At 35.7% G+C, this 15,101-nt stretch overlaps 3 protein-coding genes across 4 annotated transcripts; 1 reads left to right on the top strand and 2 right to left on the bottom strand.

Moving 5' to 3' along the window:
* The first annotated feature begins 477 nt into the window (after positions 1-477).
* Positions 478-6,875, top strand: LOC111386853 (acetyl-coenzyme A carboxylase carboxyl transferase subunit alpha, chloroplastic-like). Of its 2 annotated transcripts, none has more exons than XM_023011337.1 (12): positions 478-739; positions 1,842-2,219; positions 2,325-2,399; positions 2,607-2,714; positions 2,912-3,072; positions 3,299-3,413; positions 3,489-3,643; positions 4,674-4,725; positions 4,804-4,872; positions 5,188-5,265; positions 5,342-6,483; positions 6,556-6,875. In XM_023011337.1, the coding sequence occupies exons 2-11, from the start codon at positions 1,878-1,880 to the stop codon at positions 6,479-6,481; spliced, it is 2,295 nt and encodes a 764-aa protein (XP_022867105.1). In that variant the 5' UTR covers positions 478-739; positions 1,842-1,877; the 3' UTR covers positions 6,482-6,483; positions 6,556-6,875. The 2 variants fall into 2 exon arrangements, with proteins under 2 accessions (XP_022867105.1, XP_022867106.1); XM_023011338.1 differs by having other exon boundaries at positions 490-883.
* A 1,172-nt stretch (positions 6,876-8,047) lies between these two features.
* Positions 8,048-9,086, bottom strand: LOC111386846 (steroid 5-alpha-reductase DET2). Its single transcript, XM_023011328.1, has one exon. It carries the CDS (start codon positions 8,992-8,994, stop codon positions 8,185-8,187), a length of 810 nt encoding a protein of 269 aa, XP_022867096.1. The 5' UTR covers positions 8,995-9,086; the 3' UTR covers positions 8,048-8,184.
* Positions 9,087-10,015: 929 nt separating this feature from the next.
* Positions 10,016-13,171, bottom strand: LOC111386856 (probable anion transporter 3, chloroplastic). Its single transcript, XM_023011339.1, has 7 exons — positions 12,491-13,171; positions 11,727-12,075; positions 11,562-11,606; positions 11,243-11,389; positions 10,622-10,759; positions 10,495-10,528; positions 10,016-10,416 (listed from the first exon to the last, which is right to left on the bottom strand). The coding sequence occupies exons 1-7, from the start codon at positions 12,508-12,510 to the stop codon at positions 10,247-10,249; spliced, it is 903 nt and encodes a 300-aa protein (XP_022867107.1). The 5' UTR covers positions 12,511-13,171; the 3' UTR covers positions 10,016-10,246.
* Positions 13,172-15,101: the final 1,930 nt, after the last annotated feature.

Genomic DNA, 15,101 nt, shown 5'->3' with positions numbered 1-15,101 from the left:
AACAACTCCTCCATTTTTATTTATTTATTTATTATTATTATTTTTTTTAAAGAATTGCAACTCTTTGAGAAGCCATGAACTTTGGACGTTCTATTCATCGGTTCCTTTATAACAAACAATAGAATGAAATCCATTTTTATCCTGTAAGGTAATTGTTCGAAGACCTTCTACAAATTCAAAAATCTATTTGTATATTAAATTTAATTCTATTGAATAAAAAGTTATTGACTTGAAAATATATAAAATTCATATTTTCCCGAAAAATAAGAAAGAACTGATTAATTAGACACGGAAATGTGAACGTGGAGCCTAGGAAGACAAGCATAGAATCCATCGAGCATTGACACGTGCCGCAGAAAATGTAAATACTCACGTGACACTCAGTTCCGGTTCAGGGTTGAGAAGTCCGGACCCGTTTTGGTTTCAACGGTGAAGCCGGAAAAGGATGGCTGGCTCAAACTCATTAAAACAGTGAGTTAGGTTTCTCCTTCATCTGTAGCATAGAGAGTATCGAAAAATATTATTAGAAGCATTTCTCTTCCCTATTGCGCTTGAACAAACTATACTCTTTGTGACGATCTTCTCGATGCTCTTTCTCTCTCTTCTTCCTTCATAATTTCTTTCTCTCTCTCACACACCACGCACATTTGCTCTGCCACATCACTACTTCACCTCCCTCAATTGCGAATCCAGATCGCCCATTCCGATTTGAATCTCTCTGATTTGTCTCTGCTTGCAGGTGTGTTATTATTTGATAATCGGAATACGGTGCTGGACACATGAATTCATTTGCTCTGTTCATTGGAATCTGAATTTATGTGTTAGAGTATTTATGCTATTAGCATTTTCTAATTAGCTGTGTGCACTGCTTGGGTTGAATTAGGTAAAGTCCTATTATTATCATTACCTCGACTAAACTGTTTTAACGAATGTTGTTTTGACCAAAAGTATGATCCTTTTTAATGGAAAATCCAGCTAAGTTTTTTGCAGAATCAAGCCATTTCTTTCTCCCGTTTTCTTGGAGTTTCATGGACTATTAATTTCTGTTGTTGTTTCACTCCTTAATTTTTTTATTTTCCTAATTCCATTCATCCTGAATATATTTGATTACTACATTAACTCATCTGTTTGTCTCCGGAGTGAAAATCATACATCTCCTGCATGCGGACAGCTGGTCCTATTCTGCTGATTGCTATGATTTAATAGCTGAAAATTCTTATAAATTATTAGAAACGAGAATATGAATGTGCTTTGCTTATGAAATATCCTATCTAAGTTAGCCAAAAAATCTATAAATACAGTAGTTAAGCTAAATTTTAGACTTCAATTGGGAAATTGTTCAAGATGATCCCACAAGATTGGCAATGTATTGAATTCGTTGTGAATTTATTTTGTTAAAGAAGATATGTCTTTTATGAGTTTTCACAAATCTTGTTTTGTTATGCTGTTCCTGTTTAAATGCAACCTTGATAGAATCTGACATTTTATTTTTCACTTCTCTGTCCCTACTTCGGAGGTTTATGTATCATGTTGATCTTCTCAAATCTCAAACTTTGCTACATTGTATGTGTGGTATCTCTGTTTATTTATTTAATCATTTTGGCTTGATTGCTGAGATATTTATTAAGAAGCTGATGATTGATAATTTCTCTTTAGTGTTTAATGATATATCTATCTTCAATATGTAATATATGCTTACTGCTTGCCTCAGCTACTATAAAAATTCATTATCTGAACTTATACCTTAAATTTCCTTTAATGGTTCTTCCTTATCTCTCGTTGTTTTTTCTTTTGGTAATTCAATTACTCATTAAATCATTTCCTATTGTTGCCTTAAAAAGGATTCACGCTGAGTAATCTGCTTGCAAAAGTGGAAAATGGGTTCAATGACCCAATCTCCAGTGTCATTCACTGGAAATTTGGCTTCCAAACCCTCTGCTTCAGATCTTTTTAAGAGTTCTAGTAATTCTGTTTGTGGTGTACCCCTAAAAGCACTTGGAAGGACCCAACTAGGAGTAAAACGGAGAGACTTTACTATCTCTGCAAAGGTTAGGAAACTGAAAAAGCACGAATATCCATGGCCGGAAGATCCTGATCTGAATGTGAAGGGTGGAGTCCTCAGTCATCTCTCACCTTTCAAGCCTTTGAAAGAGAAGCCGAAGCCAGTGACCTTGGATTTTGAAAAGCCTCTTATGGATCTGCAGAAGAAAATTGTTGATGTAAGAAACATTTAAATTTGAGTATGTGTTTATTTATGGAAACTTGTTAGTTCTGAAAATATGATTTTCCTTTTTTTGTGTGTGTGTGTGTGTGTGTAATTACAGGTACAAAAAATGGCAAATGAAACTGGGCTGGACTTCAGTGATCAAATTATCTCGCTAGAGAACAAATATCAACAGGTTTAGCCAATCATACGTGCCTCTAAATTACATTGCCATCTTACTTTTCTTTCATAAGCACAATAGTCGCTGCCTGTGCCTTGTGCCGACTTCTATCTGAACATAATCTTCATATATTGGAACTTACAAATGCGAGTTTTAAGTTCAATTCTCATATTATCATGGCTGAATATTTGACTTTGCTTATTTTAATTTGTTTCATTGCAGGCCCTGAAAGATCTGTACACGCATTTGACTCCTATACAGCGTGTGAACATTGCTCGGCATCCTAATAGGCCAACGTTTCTTGATCATGTCTTCAATATTACTGAGAAGGTTTGGTAGCTTCTCTAGTCTGAAATTCAATTTTCAATGATAGTTCTTTAAAATTTTAGTTATTACCTTCTATATTTCCATATAGTCGTCATTTTTATTCAGGTAAACAAGAATTTTTTATTAGTTGAAAACTACATAAGATAGGATGAAAGATCTTCCTATTATCATAACAAACCTTTTCATTTCCAACTGTCCAGTTTGTAGAGCTCCATGGTGATAGGGCTGGATACGATGATCCTGCTGTGGTCACTGGTCTTGGTACAATTAATGGTAGGAGTTACATGTTCATGGGCCATCAGAAGGGACGGAATACAAAGGAGAATATTCAGCGTAACTTTGGGATGCCTACTCCCCATGGGTATATATTTGGGAAACAAATTTTTTGTCATATTTAAAACTAATAAATGAAGTGTACATATTGTAAAATACCCACTAGGTCCTAGTTGCTTAGGAATAACCATTTTGCATGTGCATTAACGCATTTGTTGATGTTGTGGAAAATTTCATTTTGCCACAATGCAGTAAGCTTTAAAGTGAGGAAATGCACTTATCCCGTGCTAAATTGCATGTTTTGTATCCAACAGTTATCGGAAGGCACTGCGCATGATGTACTACGCAGATCACCATGGATTTCCAATTATTACTTTTATTGACACTCCAGGGGCATATGCTGACCTTAAATCTGAGGAACTTGGCCAAGTATGTGTGTGGTAATTGTGGAATTCTCCTGAGTGACTGCATTGTGCAATTAATCATTTGTTTTACTGTATGTAGGGGGAAGCAATAGCTCAGAACTTGAGGACCATGTTTGGTCTGAAAGTACCAATTGTCTCAATTGTTATGGGAGAAGGTGGCTCTGGTGGAGCTCTGGCTATCGGTTGTGCAAACAAACTATTAATGCTTGAAAATGCAGTCTTCTATGTTGCCAGGTGATTTTACACCGACAACCAGCATTTTTATTCTACTCCTACATTGTTCAAGGGGCTTGTTTGTTATGCCGATGGTCTACATACCTCTTGGATGATATTCATGAATTTCTTTAATCCTTAATTGCAATAGTGGACGATTCCTTTATTGACAGAAAAATCCTTTCAACTACCTCATTGAGAAGTCTTGTTTGCACTCGTTAAATGCTGCACACAGACTCATACTGTTCACTATTTCATTGTTTCCTGAATGAATTTTAATACAAGTGCATTGTCACTCTATCATCCATTTCAACATTAGGCATCTCAACATTAAGTTTATCTGTGGTCCCCCTTCAGGGATTTCACGAGCATTGATCCTCCTTGACCAATGAGCTCAGTGGTATCCTATTGTATGTTAGTGTCATTGTCTATTAGAGTGCACATTTTGATCAGAAGCAAATAGCAATAGCTTGACAATAAATATATAATACGTATTTCTTACAGTTCATTGCATGTTTGCGATAAAGCCATCCACTTCATTGCATCCACAGTACCAACCTCCTGATCATGTAGTTGTTACCTTCTCTGTCTCATCCATTCATTACCTTGTTTTGGAAACATGTACATGCTCAAGCCAAAAGGTATTAACGAGTGACAGTATGGTGGTGAATTGTAGTAAGCTAAATATTTTATCGCATAATGTAGAATAAGCTAGAACTATTGAGGCCAACAAATAAAAATTAACTTAGTGAACTCTTGACACTTAATTGGATAAATCATTATGATTTGACTCATTTACCATTTAAGGCAATTAACAAATAATCTCACAGGCAGAACTGCATACACTTTTTTATTTTGAATATGAAGATTTATTATTAATGGGATAGACCTCTTCTCTAGCTGAATATTATTCGAAACATAGCATGAGTCTTCCCCAATCATAATATTCTCAAACTCTGGAAAAAATCTTTGTTCCCTTAATAAAATAAATAATGTAATTTCATTCGTTTACTTGTTAACTTCTTATTCACATTCAATTTCCATGGCACAGTCCAGAGGCATGTGCAGCAATCTTGTGGAAGAGTGCAAAAGCTTCTCCAAAGGTGGTTTGACTGATCTATTACTTTTTGTCTAGAAGAGATAAAATTGTTGTGACTTGATATACTTCCCTCTCATTCCAGGCAGCTGAGAAGCTGAAGATAACAGCTAAAGAACTGTGCAAGCTAGAAGTTGCTGATGGCATCATCCCTGTAATATTCTTTCCCCATTTTATTCATTGCATCTTGTTTACCACAACTCTACCTCAATACCTGAATATTCTTTCTTACTCTAATTGTAAGCTGAAAACATTTCTAAATGTTTAAATGTGTTTTGACTGTGAAATGTCATTTGTTTAAGATCAGAAGTATGTTACTAGAGATTCATGAGGACTTTGTGATCCAAGAAGAATATTCTTTTCATTTTATACCTTATTGCATTGCTTCTGCTGTAGAAAATTTTGTTTCATGTCATCTCGAAACTTTTACAACTTTTTATGATTAATTGGAATTTATGACTCATTTTAGGAACCTCTCGGCGGGGCACATGCTGATTCATATTGGACTTCACAACAGATAAAGACTGCGATTGTTGAATCAATGGATGTGAGTTGCAGCTACACCTTTTTCTCTAATATTGTGTGTGTTTATCAAAAGCTTAAAACACGTCTGATTTCTGCAGGAACTTGGAAAAATGGACACAGAAGAGCTTTTAAAACATAGGGCTCAAAAGTTCCGTAAACTTGGTGGATTCCAAGAGGGAATTCCAATTGATCCAAAGAAGAAGGTCAATATGAAAAAGAAAGAAGATACCATAGTTTTGTCCAAGACTTCAGAAGTGGAGTTGAGGGATGAAGTTCAAAAGCTAAAACAGCAGATTCAGAAAGCTGGAAAAGCGTCTGCAGATCATCCAGAACCGGGTCTAAATGAGATGATAGAGAAGTTGAAAAGAGAAATTGATTCCGAGTATGAAGAAGCTGTAAAAGCTGTAGGTTTGGAGGACAAAATTGTGATGTTGCGAGAAGAAGTTGCAAAAGCAAGAAATTTGAAAGACCAGCTCACACCTGCATTGAAGGAAAAGATTGAACTGTTGAATGATGAATTTAACAAGAATCTTCCATCTGCTCCTAATTACTCCAGCCTGAAATATAAGCTTGATATGTTGAAGGAATTATCCAATGCTCAGAATATGTCAGAAAAGAGCACCAACACAGACAAACTGAAAGTGGAAATTGATAAGAGATTCAAAGAAGTCATGGATCGGCCTGATCTAAAACTAAAGATTGAGACAGTGAAAGGTGAAATTGCAAAATCAGGGGTGTCTGAACTAGTTAATTTAAACCAAGATCTAAAGGAAAAATTTGTGCAGTTGAGCGAAGAGTTAGAGTCAGAATTTAAAGCTATTCTTGAATCCATGGGATTGCAGGTGTATCCACGTTCAGCCCTAGAAGCGAAGGCAAAACTAGACACGCTTTATGAAGAAACTGATATGATTATAGAAGATGTAATCAATTCATCAAATTTGAAAGACAAAATTGATCTGCTGAAGATGGAAGTGGCAAATGCTGGAAATACACCAGATGCAGAGTCAAAAAGCAAGATTCAGGCTTTGGAGGCAGAAATCAAGCAGGCTGTTGTCGAGGCTGCAAGTTCCCCTGAACTGAAAGAGAAGTATGAGAAGCTGCAGTCCCAGATTCTTGAAGCCACCAAATCTTCTGTAGGATCAGATGGAAGTTTGGTTCAACAAAATCTAGATGACCAGTTGAAGCACGATGGATCGCCAGTAAAAGTCAATTCAGAAGCAAACCGCAGCTTTGTCTGAATGTAAGCGCATAAAAATTTTATCGTTTCTCTGTCTTTGTTGAGTATGATTTGGTGACGAATCATTGTTCACAGGATGGCCATGGATAAATCAGTTGAAACTGCCCAGCATGCTGGATGGAGCTTTTTTCAACCTGCAGTTTTTCTCCAGTACTGAGTACCAGCATCTTCAGGAGTCCCTGAGGTTTTGAATTCGCAAAAACATAGATGGTGGCTTGTAAGATATGATTTTTTCTGCTTCATTTTCCTTCCTGGACTAAACCTTTAAACTTTACATTGTTTAGCTTTATGTTTTTAATTTTATGTTGCTTTGGAGTTTCGTAAATTGCCTTTTTTATTTCCCAGCAGATAAAGGAACATATATTTGTATAAATTAATTAATTGAGTTCCAAGAATGACTAAAGAGTTTATTGTTAAAAATCTGGAATATTTTGAGTGGCTGTGCTTCTTTGGAGGCATGAGAGCTACGAGTAAAGAGGCAATGCAGTTTGAATAAAACTATTGTTTTTGTTTATTGAGTTTCGCATCCCCAATGTGTAAGAAATCTGGCTATTGATTTGAATGATTATTGTTAACATCAATGGCAATTAAGCCTGCCACATCAAATAATGTTAACCAAACTGTCAAACTTAATGTAGATGTAGCAAAATTGACAATCAAAAACAATCATTGATCAAACAGTAATTTTTAATTTTTATTATTTATTTTTTTATGATTTTGCACGGGTAATTTACCCGAAGGCAAAATCATATATTTGACATTGTTGGTCGACTGTGTCAGCAGAGACAGTCTCCCTTGTTATTAAAATCAGATTGCACCAGGTTGGTTCAAACGGGAAAAGTAGGAAACGGACCAAAACCTGGTCTGATCATATATCGTTTCGTAAAAAATTGATAAAATAATCAGTGATCTGGCCGGTTAAGCCAAAAGTCAATAAATCAGTCACGATTTTACCGGTTTGCTTTAATAATTATCAATTAAAAACCAAAAATTAATAGATTAAAAATTTAGAATAACGCTATTTAACTTCACTGGGTTACAACTTCAATTCAGGTGACGTTAATATGACATTAAATGATAGATAAAATTAAATAAATCATTTAATTTGACTTTTCATTCAATCTATCATCTAGTGTCACTTAAACTGAGTTTTTAACCCCAGTGACGGTTATATAGCATTATTTAAAAATTTAACTATGTATTAACCACGTGCTCAGCAAATAAGATTCTTTCATTAGCTTTCAACTCTCTCATCCTCACATCAACTTTTCGTGGGAATCATTAACTTTAGGATCTTAGCTTTTAGAAAAAATCATCATGTACAGAGTGAACCCAACTAGATAACTCACAAACATATGGGCCAATCTGAATAAAAAATGGTTAAAAATTAACCCATCCATCCCTCCATGTGAGATGTCGGACTTGTACACCAAGCAGCTTTCTAGCTTTTATCTCTCGTCCTAACATCAACATTTGCAACAATCCATTTTGCACCAAATATAATCGTTTTTAACGTATAATCACATCAAATGTTTGTGAAATCTATCCTAAAATAATATTTTTCTAGTAGATAAATGCTTGTTATTTTTTAGGTGGTTACATCAACCAAAAAAACAAAAAATTGTAATTAGTTTGAACTGGTGATGTGGAAATAGTCATATATTCTTATAGTTTTCTCGTAGAGCAGAGCTCAACTGCACAATCTCAGAATACAAATGGAATAACAGCTTTTCTGTTCTTGGGATAATCCTCCCCGAACTTGTCCAAGTACCACTTATGATTTGCTCCAGCACGGGGCACCAAATTGGCACAAGTATAAATGAAAAACCCAAACCCGGCCCAAGACCAAGTCATTAAGGCCCAGCCCAACCACTCCAAAATCTCCCCAAAATAATTGGGACAACTCACCAACTCAAAAAGGCCTCCTTTAGGTATCGTGTACCCACCTCCCTCTTTCTTCAGGCCCATTAACATATTATCCGACCACAAATTTGCATACATACCGCTCAAGAAAACCACCAATCCGCCCGCAAATCGCCACCAGAACCACTCGTCGCCTTCAAGATCTGCATATTGAGAGACCCATCTAGATTGCAAGTAACCATTCAATAGATTGAAGCCAAACGCCATCAGGGCCACGCTCACCGGGAAACCGGCGGCGGATTTCCGTACCGAGGGAGATTCTGTATTGGGTTTCCGGCGATGGGTGCTGAAGAAGAGCCTGATCGGGTAGATGATGGTGCGATGACAGTAGTGGAGAAGGAACGGAGACATGAGAATCTTGGCACGGAAGTTGTGGTAGTTGTTGCCATAAGGGAATATGAGAAAAGTGAGCCAGATGGTGGGGCTCTCCATGAGAAACCAGGCCAAGGGTGGCGGGATAGTGGGGCCCCAGCCGGGGCGGTGGTGCTTGCCATAAGGAGCGGTGAGAAACAGGAGGGAGATTATTGTAGGTGGTGTAATTAGATAGAGAGATAGAAGGCTGTAGTTGAAGAAATTCTGATCTGAGAACATTGTGCTGACTGCTGAGAGTCGACTTTTTCAATTCGGGAAATTTTGTTGTTTATTTGTAAATTTTGGGACAAAATGAAATGATGAAGACGACCTGTCAATTTGGCAATTAAGTATTAATACGAGGCTGACGTTAGGGCGTGTTTGGCATGAGGGATGAGTAACTTATTTGTTTGAAGATAGTGCTATTCTTTTGGCGACAATATATGGGTGACTGATTGATTATTATTGTTATTATTTATTTAATTATCTCCCTATTTCTTAAAATTTATCTTCTCTTAGTTTCATTTTTAACCATACGTTTAATGGAGTTCACAATTTTTATCAAATTTTCTACATTAATTAAATTAGCTGTCAAGTGGACCGTTTTTACCCATTGTAGACGGAGTGTAAAAACATGTATGGAAAAGCAAATCTTGAAAAGGTTAGTACAAGTATAAGACAACAAAACTCGTGTGTTGTCGTATCAAGATAGAATTTCAACTATAAATTGATGTTGGTGAATTTTTACTTTAGACATTTCATACATAATATTGAACATGGCTTCAGAGTATAAGACAACAAAACTCGTGTGTTGTCGTATCAAGATAGAATTTCAACTATAAATTGATGTTGGTGAATTTTTACTTTAGACATTTCATACATAATATTGAACATGGCTTCAGAGTATAACAAACAAGACTTCATATTCTCTTTCTGTTTTATTAAAATTAATATAGTATATTTCAACTTGTGAAAGAAAAGTAGACTCCACTATTTATAGATTTACTAGACGTAAAAAGCCAAATCAACACAATGATCACAAAAAAACAACTATTCCATACTACAAATTGAATTCTTCATTGAACAATGAATCAAGACCTCAATTCTCTTAGGCCGGTGAAGATCACGATATAGAATTATTCATATTTTTTTTTGCCGACTTCTCAAAGGTAAACACAGCCTAGTAATAGTAGCCAACTACTAATGAGCTTAAGAAGAATCAGACTGAGGAAAAAAAAAAAAAATAGAGAAGAAAAGAGGATGTCAACAAGTATTTCATCTATCTGATCAAACAATTATACGATTGTGTTAAGCTGTACACGATTAAGATCAAACTCGTCCGCCGGATTTCCCTACGATTTATATCCCTCTTATCTCCTATTTATCCTTTTATTCTTGATACGTTGGATTTACCCTTCTTCAAAATGTGGTGCAAAACTATTACTCTTTAAAGTTAGATTACACATTTGAATACTCATGGATTCATTGCTGTCTAGAATACTCTCTCTCCGGTGGCATAGATATTCCAAAAAACAGTTGCGGTGAAGTAGAGACATGATGTGAGAGTTAAGAATGCTTGAAAAGATCCTAGCCACTGCACGAAGAATCCTGTCCCAATCGTGCTGATTATTGCTGCCAATGTCCCAGCAGAATTTGAAATCCCTGTTTTCCGATAGAAACATCATTAGAGAATTACAAGAAAAACAAGACGACGTCTCTGGAGTGGATTTCAGAACATACCATGAAGAAAACCTGCATACTGTGGTGCAATATCCTGATCCAATAATCAAAACACATAAATTAATATGGGCACGCATTCTGCTATTTGTTGCCGAATAAGGGAATATTACTAGGCATACAAACTTACTTGCATATTCAGTAAAAAGCCAGCTTGGCTGAAAGAACTCAAACTCAGGGCAACTGTAAGGAAAATAGATGCAACTACTGGCGTTCTAGCATAGTTCAAACAGAGCAGTGCCACCCCCGGGCCAATGAAACCTATTGACTGTCATATAACAAAGCAGATGTTAGAATGCTGATTGTATCGACTAATGGTATATATATTTGTTAGTATGAATTTATATTTACTACAGCCATGATGATTTCTACTTCAGAAAAAAAAAAAATCCAGCCCATCATTTCCTTTATCTACTCTTCTTTTGGATTACTGCAGAAAAAAGGGTAAGTCAGAAGGTTTGAATCCAAGATTTATGATTTTTTGCATTCTGAGATTTGATTGTACATTTTGAACTTGTAATTAGTCATGCTGTCTCGCGTGATTGAGCATTATATTCTTGATGATGTCTCGTGCTAAAATATTTCTCTGTTCCATTACACTATGGTAACTACTACTAACAACTTTGCCGAGTATAATGTGATACCAGTCTAAAAGGAACGAGAGTTTTGTTTTACTAGATTGTCCTGATTCTCGAGGATTAGGAATTCTTATTCATCAACAAGTGTAATGAGATCCCAAAACAAAATATACCTGCATAATTTTCCTTGCTGACGTTATGGAGTACCCTGATTTGATCAAGTAATCAGACGTTGCCCCTGCAATGTAGCCTGAGATTGCCATTGTTCCCCATGGAAGTGCACTGAACCAAGCTGCTTGCTTCAATTTTATATCGAATACCTAACACATCAGGAGAGAACATTTTAATGAGCAGTATAAATGTTATAAAATTTTATTTTCTTCAAATTTTTCAACGTGCAAGTTCTTTTTCTTGCTTTTCATTAGTCAGTATATGGAAAGTGCTAACCACAATGATGGGAATTGGAATGAATATATAGGCAAATCAACTCACAGTTTTAAAATAAACAGGCATCCATGATAGAAGAACAAAGTATCCCTGCATTTAAGAACACACTTAGTATTCATAGTTCAATTAGAAAACAATAATCAATAGCAAGAGAGCTAAAATTTACTTAATTTGAGAATTTGAAAATCAAAAGTGAGCAAGAAACCTAACCCAGTTGTTCGTGATATTAGCGAAGATAATTGCCCACGAGGGCAATTTTGATAAGAGAAGGCGTAAAGGTGGAAGCTTTCCCTTGATGACTTGAGAGTCAGATTTCCCAGCTTGGATTAAACGCAACTCTGATTTACTTACAGAATTGCTCTCTATTGGGTCATCCGTCACTCGATATGACCATGTTGTTAACCAGAGAAATCCAAGAGATGAAAAGAGAATGAAAGGGCCAGAAATTCCAATTGATGACATTAGGAGAGGAGTTAAGATTAATCCCACAACATTTCCAAGATGGAATCCGCCCATAGCTATTCCAACAGCAGTAGCTCTTTCATGGCTTGGAAACCACCTAATATAAGGTAGACGTACTGTTAATACATTTTCAACATTGAGCACAAATTCACCCTTCTATCTATCTCAGCACCATTCTTTCAAAATTCTTTTCTTCTCGTACCCATTTTAAACAACACATTCTCACAATAAAATATTCTTCACGTAAACCCAAAACTTTTTCGTACAGTTTAATCACACATTTTCCATAAATTTACTATTCAGAAACACGTTCTTTTCAAGAAAATTTTGTCAAACAGTGGCTCAGTTAACCAAAAAGTTTCTTATATAGTTGCCGTTATTGGAGTTCCAAATGATCCATGGAGTTGGACTTGGATAATGGGAAATCAAAGAGAAAAAGCTCTTTTTCTTCTTAAACCAATGGAATGGCCAGAAATCCAGTCTAAGTAAAGTTAACAGTTAAGAAATATTACCTTGATAAAAGGGTGTTCATCGAAGGTAGAGCAACACCTTCGGCTAGTCCAAAAAAAGCACGGACAGCCAATAGGCTGCCTGTGGAGTGATTTGCAGCCCATGGAGTAAGGAGAGTGGCCAGAGACCAGAGAGCTGCACCCCACGCAATAACACGTTTTCCTCCATATTTGTCGACCAAGGCTCCTCCAATGACTGAGGAAAATATATATCCCCACAGAAAGGATGACTATGCATGAAGCAATAGCACCGCATCATCAGAAAAATACTTAATTGATCCAACGGAGCTAGAAAAGAACAAGAAGTATAGAATGGATTTCATCTACTGCCAAGTGTTTTCTCTGTTTTATTCGTGCAAAACTCATAATTGAGAAAAGTTTGTCTAGTTAATTTAATTGCACATTTTTTAAAGGTTCTTAATACCAAATACTGTTAATCAATGTAATCATGGATGTCATGTAACCCTGATCATTTAGGGGCAACATTGTTACACGAGCTAGTTATTGAGAATGTATTGGCCCAAAAGCTGGCACTTAAAAGAGTATTGAATCACAAATGTCTAACTAACTCGATATTTAGGGCCCGTTTGGTATAACTTTTGTTTCTTGTAGAAGAGATTTTGGAGGAAGCTATTTTAATTTTTGTTTGAAAACTAATATTTAAAAGCATTTTCTATTCCGGAAGTGTTTTTGGAAGAAGCTATATTGAATCAGCTTCCTCTAAAAATTCTTCTAACTACCAAAAGTACTTTAACAAAATTTGCCAAACAGGTCCAAAAATAACTTTTGAACCTCAAAATCTCTTTTTGGCTTTTCAAAAACCATGCCAAACGAGCTCTTAATCATTCAAACCTTAGCACGTAACCATAAGGACCATTTATGTATCCCCTCTTTAACAAAGCTCACCGTTGCCTAATGAGAAATTATGCCAATGGATAAATAGGAATTTTTAGGGTTGTAAGCAAAAATCGTCAAATCGAATCAAAATCGCATTTTAGAAATCGTCGTTTTGGTGCCACGTAGACCCAGTCAACGAAATGGTTATGAATCAAACCAAATCGGTCAAAACGATTTAGTTTAGGTTCGAGAATTTTAATTGCGGTTTAAAAAAAAACCGAATCGGCGAAAAAATGCATAAAAAAAAATGAAAAAGTGAATTTTTTTGAAAATTCATCCAAATATATAAAATTCAATAGTTTTTTCATTTGTGAGTATTTTTGTTAATTTCTAATTTTCTAATACAGATATATTAATATTATCTAATAATCATAATTTATATCTAATAATCTCAAGACTAACATAATTTATCAAAAGTTATTTTTCTCTTCAGAATTTAAATGAACTCTGGCTGACACCCAACATAGTCTTGAGCCATCGGCACAATACACTTTTTTTTCCAGATTTTTCACGCCTCTTCAAAGTTGAATTGAAGTCCATTATACCAAATCGGGGACAAAGAGATCCTAGACCTTCGATAATAATATTTGCTACGAATAAAGTTTCAGATCAATAATTTTTTGAAGCAAACTAAAGTAAGAATCTAAAATAAATGTGTTTCGTAACATCATACAAATGTAAACTTGTGTAATTGTTATGTTTATCTATTATAAATAATTACTTTATTATTGTGGTTCGTTATTCTCTTTGTCTAATCAGTATCTTTTTTTCAGATATGATGATCATGAGATCTTGTTGGATACCATTATGTTTTTTGGGCGTTATATCTAGTTTAGTAGACTTGTATTGTAATGTTATTGTATCATCATTAGCCTAAAAAATGTGAACAAAAAAGAAAAAACTATGCTTTAGTTTATTGTGATTTACTTTGATTTAGTTGGTATTTAAATTTATGATAGATATATTAAGCCCTGTTTGAGTCATATTTTTCATATAATCATAATGAGAAAATTGACCGTTGGAGAGGAGACTGGGTCCCCCACATGAAATAGCAAGTTAAAAAAGGGGCTGGACTTGTGGGATGACGGTCTAAATTTTTATTTTTTTGTCCCAAAATTTTGGTTCAAACGGGAACTTAGTTTGTTTTAGATTTATTACTAGTAAGATATAAATATATATTGAATTTAATAAATTTATGACATAAAAGTAGACAGACAAAAAAAAATATGTGGCAAAATCGGACCAAACCATTAGGTTTATGTTTGAGTTTTTTTTTTTCAAACCGTTCAAAATGGTTTAGTTTAGGTTTGAGCTTTTCACAAACCAATTTAAATGGTCTGATTTGAAAATTTATCAAAAATTGATAAAATCTGACCGCTTACACTCCTAGGAATTTCCCAAAGTCACAACCAGAATTTATAGTGGCTAATCTTGCTCGAGCACGTGCCACACCACCCCGGATACCCCCGGTCATGGACGGCCACCATGGCCACAGGCTAGTTACCTTATTTTAGGGGTGTCAAAAAGGCTCGGTGGCTCGGGCGGCTCGTGGCTCGGCTAGGGAAAAACCCTAGCCCGCCCGGCTCGTGGCTCGTAGGGATCGAGCCTAGGCTCGGGCCGAGCCTCAAAATAAGAGGCCGGCTCGTGTCACGGGCCAAAAATGGCCCATGACAAAAGTGCTCGGCCCGAGCAAATTAAAGAAAAAAAATTTGAAAAA

Source organism: Olea europaea, unplaced genomic scaffold (genome assembly GCF_002742605.1).
Source record: "Olea europaea var. sylvestris unplaced genomic scaffold, O_europaea_v1 scaffold374, whole genome shotgun sequence".
Classification (NCBI taxonomy): domain Eukaryota; kingdom Viridiplantae; phylum Streptophyta; class Magnoliopsida; order Lamiales; family Oleaceae; genus Olea; species Olea europaea.
The sequence above is the reverse complement of the archived record's forward strand: the minus strand, read 5'-3'. Positions and strand labels throughout refer to the sequence as shown.